General features: G+C 35.1%; 1 protein-coding gene across 9 annotated transcripts in view; it reads right to left on the bottom strand.

Annotated features, from left to right (window-relative positions):
* The window catches only part of LRRK2 (leucine rich repeat kinase 2), a 150738-nt gene that overhangs the window by 107072 nt on the left and 28638 nt on the right, over nucleotides 1–15028 (bottom strand). For all 9 annotated transcript variants that reach the window (XM_089920545.1, XM_089920536.1, XM_089920537.1 and 6 more), the window contains 3 exons: nucleotides 5912–6041; nucleotides 4382–4506; nucleotides 5–117 (listed from right to left, as the gene is read on the bottom strand). In XM_089920545.1, the coding sequence (XP_089776671.1) occupies nucleotides 5–117; nucleotides 4382–4506; nucleotides 5912–6041 (368 nt within the window). The remainder of the gene's footprint in view (nucleotides 1–4; nucleotides 118–4381; nucleotides 4507–5911; nucleotides 6042–15028) is intronic.

The raw sequence follows: 15028 nt of genomic DNA, 5'->3' as shown, positions 1-15028 counted from the left end.
ATACCCTGTTCAAAGCCGCTAGGACCAATTTGTGAATATCATTCCTGAAACACTGTTTTTTAACCATATTTAGCTTATGCTGATATTCAGTATCTTCCCTGGATTCTTCTGGGATGCCTAAATGCAAAAATAAACAAATAAACAAATGTTTTTCTCATAAAGATTTGGGCTGAATAGATTGTCACTTATTAGGAATGATTATAATTAACCCAACAATACATATATATTTTATACCTTTTTCTAATCCATGGTTCCTTACCAAAGAAATAACTCTTAGCTTTAAGAAATTTCTAAAAACAGTTCATCACTGAATGTAAAATAAATACAGTGTGTGCGGATGTTCACTGAATTTAAAGTAGCAAGAAGTTACTATGGTGGAGGAATTTTCTGGAACAAACAATCTCTTTTTTGTATGAATAGGCTGTACTCATTACAAGAAGCTAGAAGATTTTTATGCAACAATGGACAACTTGAGAAAAGATCAAAGTTATTTGGACTACAACATAAAAAGGTCAGACATGAAATGTAGACATAAAAGAGCAGCTGGAATAACAGTGGGAAAAGAAAAGTTTTTAGTTTCAGCATTATAATGGTAAAGAGCATATAGTTTTATTAAAAATCCTCTAAGGCTGTATAAAAGTATTAAGTAACTTAAAGAAAACATATTCCTTATTCAGTTACAGTGTAGCTGAACTAACCCAAAACTGCTGGAAAAACAGGAAGTCAAAACATATTGGTTATACAATAGAACATATAAGTAAAATTATTATGAATAAATAACGTTTCTAAAACCTATGACTATAGAAATAATTATTAATAAACAATCCTTCGAACCTTTCACTTCAATAATTTGTATTAACACAAACTATAAGTTGACTGCATATAACTTTTCATTTACTTAACAAACATTTGAATGCCAACTACATGCAAGGGATTTTGCTACATGCTGAGAATACCACAGTGAATATGACAGGCATGATTTTCACCCTCCTAGAACTTTCAGTCTTCATTTTAAAATTTATTCAAACAGGTCCTGACATTCACTACAGCTGTATGACCTTCGATAAGTTACTTAAACTCTCAGTGTCTCATTTTCAGTGACCAAGATCACATTAATTGCTGAAGCTACCCATTACATCACAAGCAGATGTGACCATTAAAAGCAGTCCTGTTGAGAAGTAAAATCTTCATGCCATATGTAAGGAGACTTACTAAATGTCTTTCTTATGTTAAGACCAAATGAATATTCCCAAAAGTTCATCTCTGGTCTTTGTTATATCACTTGAGGTTCTACTATCCAGAATGGATATAATTTCCTTTCCACATAATAGTCCTTTAAATTGTTTGAACTGCAAACTTTTTGAAGGCAGGATCCATAACCTAATCATCTCCAGGTTACCAAGAGTTCCAAGCAGAGTACTTTAGGTATAAGTTGTTCCACATACACTTATTGCACAAATGTGTCTTTAAAAAGCACCCACTCTGATTCAGGCTGCACAGGGTGAAAACCTGGCTCCGTTACATAAGCTGTGACCTTAAAATCTCTATATCTTATGCCTCAGTTTCATCATCTGTGATATGGGGTGGAAAAGTAGAATCTGCCTTATGGGTTGCTACAAGAATTTTTAAAGTTTATATACATAAAGTACTTTGAATAATGCCTTACACATTTGTTACTAACTATAAATGAGTGAATTTTAATAGCTTTCATAACCTCCTGCATTATCTCTCCAAATTAAACAAATTCAGCTTCTCTTACTGTTCTTAAGGATGTGGTTTTATATTCATAATCACTTTCCTCTATACACTTCCCAATATGCATATGTCCTTTCCTAAATAATTTTTTCCTCTAGAACTGACACTAAATCAAGAAAGAACAAGTCAAATGATATTTTATTAAAATAAATAGGTCTTTATTATTATTTTTTAAAGCAACAGGCTCAATCACTTCAATAAGTTATTGTTATAAAAAAGAGGAGGAAGTGAACAGTACCAGATTGAAAGAAACTTAAGAGACATAATACTAGCTGCAATATGTGGCCCTGAATTAAATTATACATATTTGCTATAATGCACATCTTTGTTACAATTAATAATCTGAATGTGGTCTAGTTAATAAAATTAATACATGTACATCTAAACATAAGTACCTACTTCAGCATGTCAAAACCTGAGAATCATATTAAACCTCAAAACTACTGGCATACTGATATTATAGTTACTCACTGACATACAGAATGATATAATATAGAATGATAAAGTATAGTATGGTACAGTTACAGCATGGTAGAGTATGGTATTGTGTGGTATGGTATGGTAATATAGTAGGTTAGCATAGAGTGAAGTAGATGGTTAAGCCTTTACCTAATAGAGAAATGTATTTATATGTTGATATGCTTATAAAATATGTCTATTAATATGTTTCCATACATAAAGTACCACCATAAAGTTATAAAATTATTTTCAAGGGCACCTGTTTAATACACCTAAACATTATTATAAAAAAAAACTTTTAAATACATCATTTCATACATCTAAATTATTATTGACTATCAATGTCACTTCAGGCTCAATCTCAGAACAATAAAAGAAAAGAAATTCTACATTCAAAACTTATTTTTGAACTAAAAGAATGTTATTAACTAACAGATGATTCATAATGTCTTTTGGTTATCTTTAAAACTCAAATCCACTCTCAAAAGAAGAAGGTTGACACCTTTAAGGGTAATCAAAAGGATTTTGTTTTGTTTTTTACAATCTACAAAGTTTAAAAAAATTCACAATAATATTTTCAAGCAACACTATGTCTGTTAAATTATATCTCTAAAGTTGTGTGACAACTATGAATGGGACATCATGATTCAATTCAAAATTTATTGAATAGCTATATTTGTTCAAGTTACCAGGGGGTTAAAAAAAAAAAAAGGCATGACTAAAGAAAGCCCTCTCCTTGAAAAAATCTATACTCTTATACAGAGAATACTCTTATACTCAGAAACATAAAATACCAATATGACTACAGATAATGGTAGATTTAGGAAGATTTCATTTAAAAAGGACCAAAAAAAATGGGCTTCAAAAGAATTGGGACTTTTACAGAGCAAAATAATAATAACATCCCTGATAATCAGTAGTCAGAAAATCACGCCAAATGTACCTCCTAAACATCTCCCACATCCATCCTCTCCTCTGTTTTCTTTGCTGGGCCCCCACCATGTCTCACCTATCACAGCCTCCAGCCTAATCTCCCTGCAGGAGGTTCCCCTCCCGTCAATCATTATCCACACCACTGTGCTACTGTTATAAATTGCAGATTTGGTTATGACACTGCAATTTTGAAACACCTTAAATAAATTTGAATTGACATGTGCTAAAAAAAAGCACAAATTGCTCAGTGTTGTGTTCAAGGCCCTTCCCTCTCAGCCTCTTCCTGTCCTTCCACATTTATCCCCAGGACTGCTTTCCTCACATACCATGCTCCACTCACCCCACACCATGAGCACTTTCTCTTTCTGCTTGAAATGTCCTTCCTGGCTTTTTTACCAGGTCAGCCTTATTCACCCGTCAGGTTCAAATATCACAATCTCTGGCCTACTCTTTTGAATAAATTATCTGTGCCTCTATCAATACTCTTATAGCCTTTTATAATACATATATCTATAATAGCTCCTCGCAACTGTCTGGTAATTAACTATCTGTCTACCTCTAGGCTCCTATAAATAGTACAGTCATGTCTTGTTTTACTTGTCTTTCAGACCTTTGCAGTCATCACAATATATAGAACATAAGAGGCACTTAATAACTATGTGCTGAATGAATGGGGGAGCAGTTGTTTTAAATGGGCTTTGGAGGACAAATAAGGTCATAACAGATGTAAGCAGGAAGTAAATGTGGGGAGGATTGACACTATTGTGGCTCATGAGTAAAAGCTACATGGTTATATTTGAGAAAGATTAATTCAACCGCAGAGTAAAAGAAGGACTGGAAAGAGGCAAAAGAGGAAGTGTGAAAATTAGTTGGGTATTATTATAATTCAGACAGGAAAAAAACAAAAAAAAAACTTGGACTTGGTAAGGTCAACAGAAATAGAAAAGAAATAGCAGAGATGACACTCTCCTTGGAGGTAAAGCTCCACACTATGTTGCAGTTATTTTTTCTGGAAATAAATTATTGATGTTTCTTATTAAATTTTAATCTAAATTTATCTGACTCTTCCACATCATCATTTTCCCTCTATTTTAATTTTTGGGCTAGTGAAAAGATTACATTTGGTTGGCAGAAACTGGTCCTTTAATTTTTGCCTAGAAAGTTGATATTTCATGAAAAGTCAAAAAATCCACTTAAAATGACATCTCTTCCCACAATCAATTATGTAACTTACCTGGAACTATAAAATGTAAAATAGCTCGAAGTGCCTCCAGCTGCACTGATACTGACGTCTCATGACTTCTCATAACTGTTATTATTTTGCGGGCCACTGCTGCCATTGTATCCAGGGAAGTGTTACTAGAGATAAAATATTGAAATGCTTATTAAGAGTACAACCTGATTCCAATACAAACACCAATCTGAAACAAGTACGAGAAAACAGAACTATTTTATCAGAAAAGGCTGATGTGAATTCGGCAGTATGAGCATACACAATTTAAATTCTAATTTAGTTAAACTTTGACATCAAGAAGTTAAATTTACAGTAAACTGGGAATTCTTTTATTTAGTTTCCCAGAACAACTTCCTTCTGATCTATACATGGGTCACTGGCAGCAAGCTGGAAAGTAGGTGTTATTATTTGCATTTTCCAGGTACAGAATTTAGGCTGACAGAGGTTAAACATCAAGGTCCTATCACTGGAATGTGACAGAGCCAGAGCTGGAATGCAAACTCTGACTGCCAAGTCCAGAGAGCTGTTTATTGTATAACTACCTGCCTCTTCCAGATTAACACCACTAGACTTCTTATATGGTATTCTTAATTATTTTTTGCATTAAGTCTTGGTGTCTCTAAGGTATTTTGGCTATACTTTCTTTTACATATAAATAAATGTAGATTTCAGTAGGTCCTACAAACTGTAATAGAGGCAGCCCTTGCTTTACACAGTGCCCTACTGACTAAAACTTCCGCATATCATAACTGTGTCCTCACTTCTCGTGGGTCTGTGGTTACTGACATATAGTCCCTTTTTTCCACTTTAAAGTCCCAGGTTAAACACATCCCCTCTTTGTAGCCTCTCTCCTTTTGTCGCCCTAGCTTGGTTCACCAAGACCCTATGATTTTACACATCCTGCCATTGAATTATCACACTGTATTGTAATTATCTGTTTATAAATTAGTCTCCCCAACTAGACAGGGAGATTTTTAAGGGCAGGCACACTGTCATAGTTAACTTTGAATCCCCAGGACTGGAAATTTACACATTTAATATATGAGAAAACAGCCAGAAACATTAATTGCCCAGAATGTACAAAATCTTAAACTGTCAGTTATTCCACTGCATTTTTGCCTCATATATAAAGGTTCACACACTGCCAGGACCATAAAAATCACAATTTAAGGTAAACTTAAAAATAACAATTAGAAGCCATATCCTGATTTTATCTTTTATACCTTTCACATAACACAATAATCTGAAAAACTGTTTAAGGTTATGTTCTATATAATTGCCATTTTTCAAAACATAGTCAACACCAAGCATTAAGCACAAAAGTAAACCTTCAACGTATTTCTACTTTATCATCCCTTTCAATATGTAGGTAAAATAAGTCTATGTATCACTGACATGAAATTATATTGCAAAATGTTTCACTCTTCAAATGCCTTGTTTTTCCTTTTATTCTTAAAATTATGCTCAAAATATTGATATTCTACCTGGTCCAATTAATATAGTCTACATAAATTCAGAAATATGTATTACCTTCCTTCAAAAAGATGATTTAGCATTTTACAGCCACTTTCAGCCACTTCAGGAGAATGTATATGCTTCTGCATTAACTCCAATACATTCAGATATATTCCTTTTGATAACAGGATCTTTCTAAAATTAACTACAAGATTTTTTAAATGTTACTTGTATAAATGAAAGCACATTCTCATAATCTTGCAAAAAGACACATACTATTAAAATAATCCAAATTCATAGGAAGGTATTAAAAATACATATTTAATTTATATTTCATTGGCAACTTAAAGATCATTAATTTTTTTAATTTGAAATATATACCATTTCTAATTTTTACACATTTATTAACCATTTGTTGAGGTTTTAGTATTAAAGTCTCATTCACAGAGTAAACTAGTGGAATGTAACCATCATCCACATGAAAAGAGTATTTTTTGCAGAAATGCATTTTAAAATAATGTCCTCCAAAATAAGAATGAAAGTTAAATTTCATTCTAATATTTAAAACAACTTCCTAAAATAACCATACTTATATAGAGCTAAGGCTCACTAGTGAGTTGGGAATAAGTTATAGACGTGTGAAGATACTGAGCATTCTATTGGCTCTTCGGGGATGCGGGAAGTGGGGCTGAAACCAGGCTGGGTTGCCCTCAGCCTTGAGCTACCTTCTCCATTTACCCCAGTGGACTGTACAAACATTATCATTTCTATGTGTGCCATGATATGCAAAGTGATGAAAAGCACTGATAGAGAACAAAAATAATTACATACTTTCACAGAATAATGCCAAAGCTTAAGAAACACATAGATTGCTTTAAAACTGATTGCATATTATATGTCGAAAAGTAATTATATCCCAGCAATAATTATTACAAATTAATTTTCCTCTTCATAATAAACTTGCTTCACCAAATGCAAATCCAGTGTCTTAAAGTTTCCACATTGTCTTAAAGTTTCTATATAAATATCACTTACCTTGAAACCTCTATATAAATATCAATTCCAACGTTATACACTATATTTCAACACTTTGAAGGTGGCAGGAAATGAAACTTTTAAAGCTTTAAGTACTATTTTGAAAAAATAAGATATGCATCTCAAATTGAGAAAAAAAGAAAAGATCAGACAAAACTCAGAAATAAGTGGAAGTGATATATGCATTCTAAATTACTGGCAAAAATCTGAAAACTAACACCTTTTAAAGAAATCCTGAATAGCACACATTAAAATATAATAAGAAGTTGGTTATTCAAGTGTTGGTGAGGATGTGGATAAAAGAGAATGTAAAATGGTAGAGCCACTATGGAAAAAAGTATGGAGATTCCTCAAAAAAATTAAGAATAGAACTATCATATGATCCAGGTATCCCACTTCTGGATATTTATCCAAAAAATGTGAAACTCCACTAATCTGAAAAGATATATGCACCCCTACGTTCTTCACAGCATTATTTATAATATCCAAGGTATGGAAACAACCTAAGTGCCCATCAACCAATGAATGCATAAAGAAGATATGACATACATATATGGTGGAATACTACTCAGTCATAAAAAAAGATGAAATCTTGTCATTTGCACCAACATGGATGGACCTTGGAGGTATTATGCTAAGTGAAATAAGTCAGATGGAGAAAGACAAATACTGTATGATTTCACTCACACGTGGAATATAAAAAAATAAATAAATGAACAAACGAAACAAAAACAGAGTACTAGTGGTTACCAGAGGGGAGAGGGGCCAGGGAGTGTGAAATGTATAAAGGGGATGATGGATAGAAACTACATTTTTGGTGGTGAGCACACTGTAGTATATACAGAAGTAGAAAGATAATGTTGCATACATGAAACTTATAATGTTATAAACTAATCTTAGCCCAATAAAAAATTTTTAATGATTTTAATTAATTAATTTAAAAAAGAATTTGGTTGTTTTGCTCAGTCAGATCAGAAGTTTTAATAGCCCCTCCTAAAATGACTAAATTCCAACCAAGGAAATACTTTAAATTATAGAACTTATTCTAGACCAGCAGTTCCCACACTTCAGAGTACATGAGAATCCCCTGGGTGACTTGTTAAAACAGATTGCTGGGTTCCACCTACAGAGTTTATGATTCATTGGGTCTATATGGCACCCTAGAAATTACATTTTTAACAAGTTCCCAAATGATGTTTCTGGTCCAGAGACCACACTATAATGATCACTGTCTTGGACATTAACTCAATTTGAGACTTGAAAATTAAGAGTAGAAATTCCATCATACAGTACACGTTGGAGAAAAAATTATAGTATGGAGTCACTTTAGAGTTTATAGAAGACTTTACACACCTTATCTCATCTACCAGCTATCTACACAATACTCATGACTTCTTCCACTCCATTTTAGCAAAAAATTATCTGCTTTACAAGACCAATAACAATATGCAAAACTCCCTCCAGGCCTTCACTTCAATAGTCACCTTCTTTCCTCAATAGGCAGTGAGGAAAGTGAGGAAAGTCACAATTTCATCACCTCTGAACCCGAATATGTATACTCCTTCTTTGCTTCGTATTTTTTTCTTAGTTACCTCACATATCATATATGCCAATTAGCCTTTTTATTTATCTTCCCCACTAGAGTGTAAGCTTCATGAGCCTGGGATTTCTATTTATCTGCTGTGTCTCAAGTGCCTAAGGTTCAATAAATATTAATTTGATTAATTAATTAAATGAAGAAAATGTTACACAAGATGCTTGAACCTTCACCTGGTTAGCACCATCACAAAACCCAGTTTTTCTGGCCAAGAATCCAGTCATTTTTTCTAGAAAACTATACCCAGCCCTACACATGCAATGTTCCCAAGTGTGTTTCAATGACAAGTTGCCCATGGAGATTGGTGAACAAGCTACTTAAGTTCTTAATACTCTCATAAGGCAGAACTCCAAGGACTATACAAAGGGATCTGAGGAAAGTTAACATGGCAAGTGACCAAGAACAAAGAAGTAAGAAAGCAGAAAGAGCAGAGGACTGATTCTGAACAAAGAAACCAAGGTTAACTCCAAATGTAACTAATCCTGAGACACCATAATAAGAATCAGCCCAAGGACTGATCAAAATTGCAGAGATCAGGGCTTCCCTGGTGGCGCAGTGGTTGGGTGTCCGCCTGCCGACGCAGAGGACATGGGTTCGTGCCCCGGTCTGGGAAGATCCCATATGCCACGGAGCGGCTGGGCCTGCGTGTCCAGAGCCTGTGCTCTGCAACAGGAAAGGCCATGGCAGTGAGAGGCCCATGTATCGCAAAAAAAAAAAAAAAAAAATTGCAGAGATCAAGATTCTTCCCAGGGAAGACCCTGAGCTCACCTCCTCCCATGGGCATACCAAAATTACAACTATTTACAGAGCAACTATCTATGAGAATGATCTGAAGACTAGCAGAAAAGATATTCCACAACTAAAGACATAAAAGAAGAACCACAATGAGATGACAGGAGGGGTGTAGAATGTGATGTAGTCAAGACCCACACTCCCGGATAAGGGACCAACAAACAGGAGGATAATCACAATTGCAGAGGTTCTCCTCATGGAGCAAGAGGTCCAAGCCCCTCATTGGTCTCTCCAGCCTGGGGGTACTGCACTGGGAAGATGAGCCCCCAGAACATCAGGCTTTGAAAGCCACTGGGGCTTGTATAGTGGGAGAGTAAGAGGGCTGTAGGAAACACAGATTCCATCCTTAAAGAGTGCATGCGAAGTCTCACACACTTGGAGACCCAGCACACAGTAAGTTGAAAAGAGCCTGGATCAGACCCACTTGCTCATCTTGGAGAGTCTCCCAGAGAGGCAGAAGGTAACTGCGACTCCCCCTGGGCACAAAGATGCTGCTGACAGCCATTTTGGGTAGCATATTCTACCACGAGGACATTGGTGCTGACAAGTACCATTTTGGAGTTCTCCATCTAGCCAATTAGCACTAGGATTCAGCTGCACCTATCAGCAGGTTGGCACTAGTCCTGGGAACCCCTCAGGCCCATAGTCAGCTGCCACGGGATTCTCAGGTGCACAGCCAGCCACCCAGGGACCTGGCACTGCCAACCAGCAGGTCGGCACCAGCTCCAAAACCCTAAGCTCTGCAGTCAACTGCCCCAAGACCTCCCAGGCCTGAAGTCAGCCTGCCAGGACCCAGGACTCCCCACCAGTGGGCTAGAACCAGTCCCAGAAATCCCCAGACTGTGCAATCAGCCATGCCATGACCCAGCCTTGGCCACCAGGGACCTGCAGCCTCTGCATAGGAGGTTCAGGCGGCCAACCAGCCAGAAACTGGCCCCACCTACCTGAGCACCCATAGTAGTTGGACTCACCACAACAGAAGAGCCCACTCAGAACACACAGGGGGCACCCCTAGAAGATATACTCTGTTAACCAGAGGGGAGTGTACTCCTAGATCTAATAATATGTTCCTACATAAGGACACTTCTCCAAGATCAGGAAACAATCAACCCACCTAAACATACAAATAAAAACAAAAAATTAGGCAAAATGAGACAACAAAGGAATGTGTTCGAAATGAAGGAACAAGATAAAATCTCAGAAGAATTAAGCCAAGTGGAGATATGCAATCTACCAGATAAAGCATTCAAGGTAATGATCAAAAAGATGCTCAACAGGGCTTCCCTGGTGGCACAGTGGTTGAGAGTCTGCCTGCCAATGCAAGGGACACAGGTTCGTGCCCCGGTCCGGGAAGATCCCACATGCCGCGGAGTGGCTGGGCCCGTGAGCCATGGAAGCTGAGCCTGTGCATCTGGGGCCTGTGCTCCACAACAGGAGAGGCTACAACAGTGAGAGGCCCACGTACCGCAAAAAAAAAAGATGCTCAACAAACTCAGGAGAAGGATGAGCACAGTGAGTTTAACAAAGAGTTAGAAAATATAAAGAATTAAAGAGATGAAGAATACAAAAATTGAAATGAAAATTACACTACAAGGATTCAACAGTAGATTAGATGATACAGAGGAATAGATCAGTGAACTGGAAAACAGTGTAGTGAAAAATAACACAAGCTGAACAAAAAAAAAAAAAAAAAAAAGGAAAAAAACCCCTGTAAAATATGAGTTCAATTTAAGAGAACTCTGAGACAACATCAAGCACACTAACATTCTCATATAGAGACCCCAGAAGGAGAAGAGAGAGAGAAAATGGCAGAGAAATTATTTGAAGTGACAATAGCTGAAAACTTCCCTAAACTGGGAAAGGAATAGATATCCAGGTCCAGAAAGCACAGAGAGTCCCAAACAAGATCAACAGATCGAGGTCCATAAAAAGACATATTGTAATTAAAATGGAAAAAATTGAAGATAAGGAGAGAATATTAAAGCAAAAGAGAAGCAACTAGTTATATACAAAGGAACTCCCATAAGACTGTCAGCTTAAATTCTGCAGAACAGAAGGGAGTAGCAGGATATATTCAAAATGATAAAAGGAAAAAATACTCTACCCAGCAAGGCTATCATTCATTTGAAGGAGAGATAGAGTTTTACAGACTAGCAAAAGCTAAGAGTTCAGCACCACTATGCTGTACAAGAAATGTTAAAGAGATGTCTCTGGCGGAAAAAAGAAGACCACAACTAGAAAAATAAAATTTATGAAAGGACAAATCTCATTGGTAAAGGCAAATAAAGTAAAGGTAGTAGATCAACCACTTATAAAACTAGTAGGAAGGTTAAAAGAAAAAAGTAGTAAAATCATCTATGCCCACAGTAAGTAGGTAAGGGATTCTTACAAAACAAAAAGATGCCAAATATTATGTAAAAAACACTGAATGTGGAGAGAGTAGTAAAAATGCAGGGATATTAAAATGCTTTCAAAGTTAAGAGATCATCTTCTCAAGAAAGTAACATTGGAAAAAAGAAAAATACAACAGATTAATGTTTTATATGTGTGTATGTGTGTGTCTGTATATATATCTATAATATATATAGGAATATATACTCATAATAACAAAATAAATCCATATTTGATCAATAAATTAGAAATTAAAAGTTAAGAGATCAACTTAAAATAATTTTATACACACACACACACCCCTCACAGTAACCACGAACCAAAAATCTACAATAGATACATACTGAAAAAAAGAAAATAATCCAAACATAAAACTAAAGGATAGTCATCAAATCATAAGAGAAAGGAACAAAAGAAAAAGGAACAAAAAAGAACTACAAAAAAAAGCACCCATAAACAAACAGCAATAAGCACACACCATAAGTAATTACTTAAAATGTAAAGGGACTAAATGTTCCAACCAAAAGACATAGAGTATCTGAACGGATAATAAAACAAAATCTACCTATATGCTACCTACAAGAGACTCACTTCAGATCTAAAGACACAAACAGACTGAAAGTGAGGGGATGAAAACAGGTATTCCATGCAAATGGGAAAGAAAAGAAAGCTGGGGTAGCAATACTTATATCAGACAAAATAGACTTTAAACAAAGACTGTAACAAATGACAAGAAAGGACATTACATAGTGATAAAGGGATCAATCCAGCAAGAAGATATAACAATTATAAATACATATGCACACAACATAGGAACACCTGAATACATAAAGCAAATATTAACAAACATACAGAAAGAAATTGACAGCAACACAATAATACTAGGGAACTTTAACACTCAATTTACATCAATGGACAGGTCATTCAGACAGAAAATCAATATGAAAACACTGGCCTTAAAAGACACAATGAATCTGATGGACTTAATAGATATGTGTGTGTGTGTGTGTGTGTGTGTGTGTGTGTGTGTGGATATATATCACTCTCTATCCAAAAGCAGCAAAATACATATTTCTTTCAAGTGCACATGGAACATTTTCCAGGACAGATCACAGGCTAGGCCACAAAACAAGTCTCAATAAATTTAAAAAGACTGATATCATATCAAGCATCTTTTCCTACCGTAATGCTATAGGACTAGAAATAAACTTGAAGAAAAAAACTGCAAAAAAACACAAATATGTGCAGGCTAAACAATATGTACTAAACAACCAATGGGTCACTGAAGAAATCAAAGCAGAAATTTTAAAAATACCTGGAAATAAATGAAAACACAAAGAAAAGAACCCAAATTCTATGGGATGCAAGCAGAAGTAGTTCTAAAAGGGAATTATATAGCAATACAAGCATACCTCACAAAACAAGAAAAATCTCAAATAAACAACCTAACCTTATATCTAAAGGACCACAAAAAGAAGAACAAAACCCAAAATTAGTAGAAGGAAAGAAATCATAAAGATCAGAGAAGAAATAAATGAAACAGAGACTAAAAATTCAATAGAGAAGATCAATAAAACTTAGAGCTGGTACTCTGAAAAGATAAACATAATTGATAAACTGTTAGCCAGACTCATCAAGAATAAAAAAAGAGACAGAGAGAGAGAACCTGGCCCAAATCAATAAAATCATAAATAAAAAAGAAGTTACAATCGAAACCAAAGAAATATAAAGAATCATAAGAGATTACTGCAATTATATGGCTATAAAAAGGACAACCTAGAAGAAAAGGACAAATTCCTAGAAATGTACAATCTCCCAAGACTGAACCAGGAAGAAACAGAAAATACAAACAGACTGATTACCAGTAATGAAATTGAATCAGTAAAAAAAACAAATAAACAAAAACAAAAAACTCCCAACAAACAAAAGTCCAGGACCAGACAGCTTCAGAGATGAATTCTACCAAACACTTAAAGAAGAGTAAATGCCCCTACTTCTCAAACTATTCTAAAAAACTGAAGGGAAAAGAATGCTTCTGAACCTGTTCTACAAGGCCAGCACCACCCTGATACAAAAACCAAAGATACCACAAAAGAAAATTACAGGCCAATATAACTGATGAACATAAATGCAGAAATCCTCAACAAAATATTAGCAAACTGAATTCAACAGTACATTTAAGGAATCATACACCACGGTTTATCCCAGGGATGCAAAGATGACTCAGTATTCACCAATCAGTCAATGTGATATACCACACTAACAAACTGAAGAAAAAAAACAGCATATGATAACCTCAACAGATGCAGAAAAAGCTTTTGACAAAATTTAATATCAATTTATGATAAAAACTCTGAACAAAGTGAGTTTAGAGGGAACATATCTCAACATAATAATGGCCTTACATGAAAAACCTATAGCCAATATCATACTCAATGGGGAAAAGCTGAAGCATTTCCTCTAAGATCAGGAACAAGACAAGGATGCCCACTTTTGTCATTTTATTCAATATAGTATTTGAAGTCCTAGCCACACAAGACAAAGAAATATAGGGAATCCAAATTGGAGAGGAAAATGTAAAACCATCACTGTTTGCAGATGACATGATATATATAAAGAAAATCCTAAAGATGCGACCAAAAAAGTATTAGAACTAATAAATGAACTTAGTAAAGTTGCAGGTACAAAATTAAAATACAGAAATATAATGTGTTCTTATACACACAATGAGAACAAACTATCAGAAAGGGAAATTAAGCAAACAATCCCATATACAATTGCATCAGAAATAAATCTAACTACAGATGTAAAAGACCTATACTCAGAAAACTATAGACACTAATGAAAGAAAATGAAGATGACACAAACAAATGAAAAGCTATTCTGTGCTCATAGATTGGAAGAATTAATACTGTTAAAATGACCAAACTACCCCAGGCAATCTACAGGTTCAAAGCAATCCCTATCAAAATACCAATGGCATTTTTCACAGAACTAGAACAAACCATTCTAAGATTTTTATGGAAACACAAAATACACCAAATATCCAAAACAATCTTAAAAAGAAGAACAAAACTGGAGGCATCACGCTCCCTGATTTCAAACTAATAGTAAACAAAACAGTATGATACTGGCAAAACAAACAAACAAACAAACACGTAGCTCAATGGAACAGACTAAAGAGTCCAGAAATGTACCCACACTTATATGTTCACTTACTCTCCAACAAAGGATGCAGGAATATACAATGGGGTAAACACAGCCTCTTCCATAAATGGTGTTAGGAAAACTGGACAACTACATACAAAAGAATCAAGCTGGACTTCCTTTTCACAGGATATACAAAAATAAACTCAAAATGGATTAAAGAATTAAAT

Source organism: Delphinapterus leucas, chromosome 11 (genome assembly GCF_059928025.1).
Source record: "Delphinapterus leucas isolate spDelLeu-1000000601 "Yukka" chromosome 11, BTC_Dleu_Yukka2, whole genome shotgun sequence".
In the NCBI taxonomy this organism is placed as follows: domain Eukaryota; kingdom Metazoa; phylum Chordata; class Mammalia; order Artiodactyla; family Monodontidae; genus Delphinapterus; species Delphinapterus leucas.
Note: the sequence above shows the minus strand (reverse complement) of the source record. Positions and strands in the feature narration are given on the sequence as shown.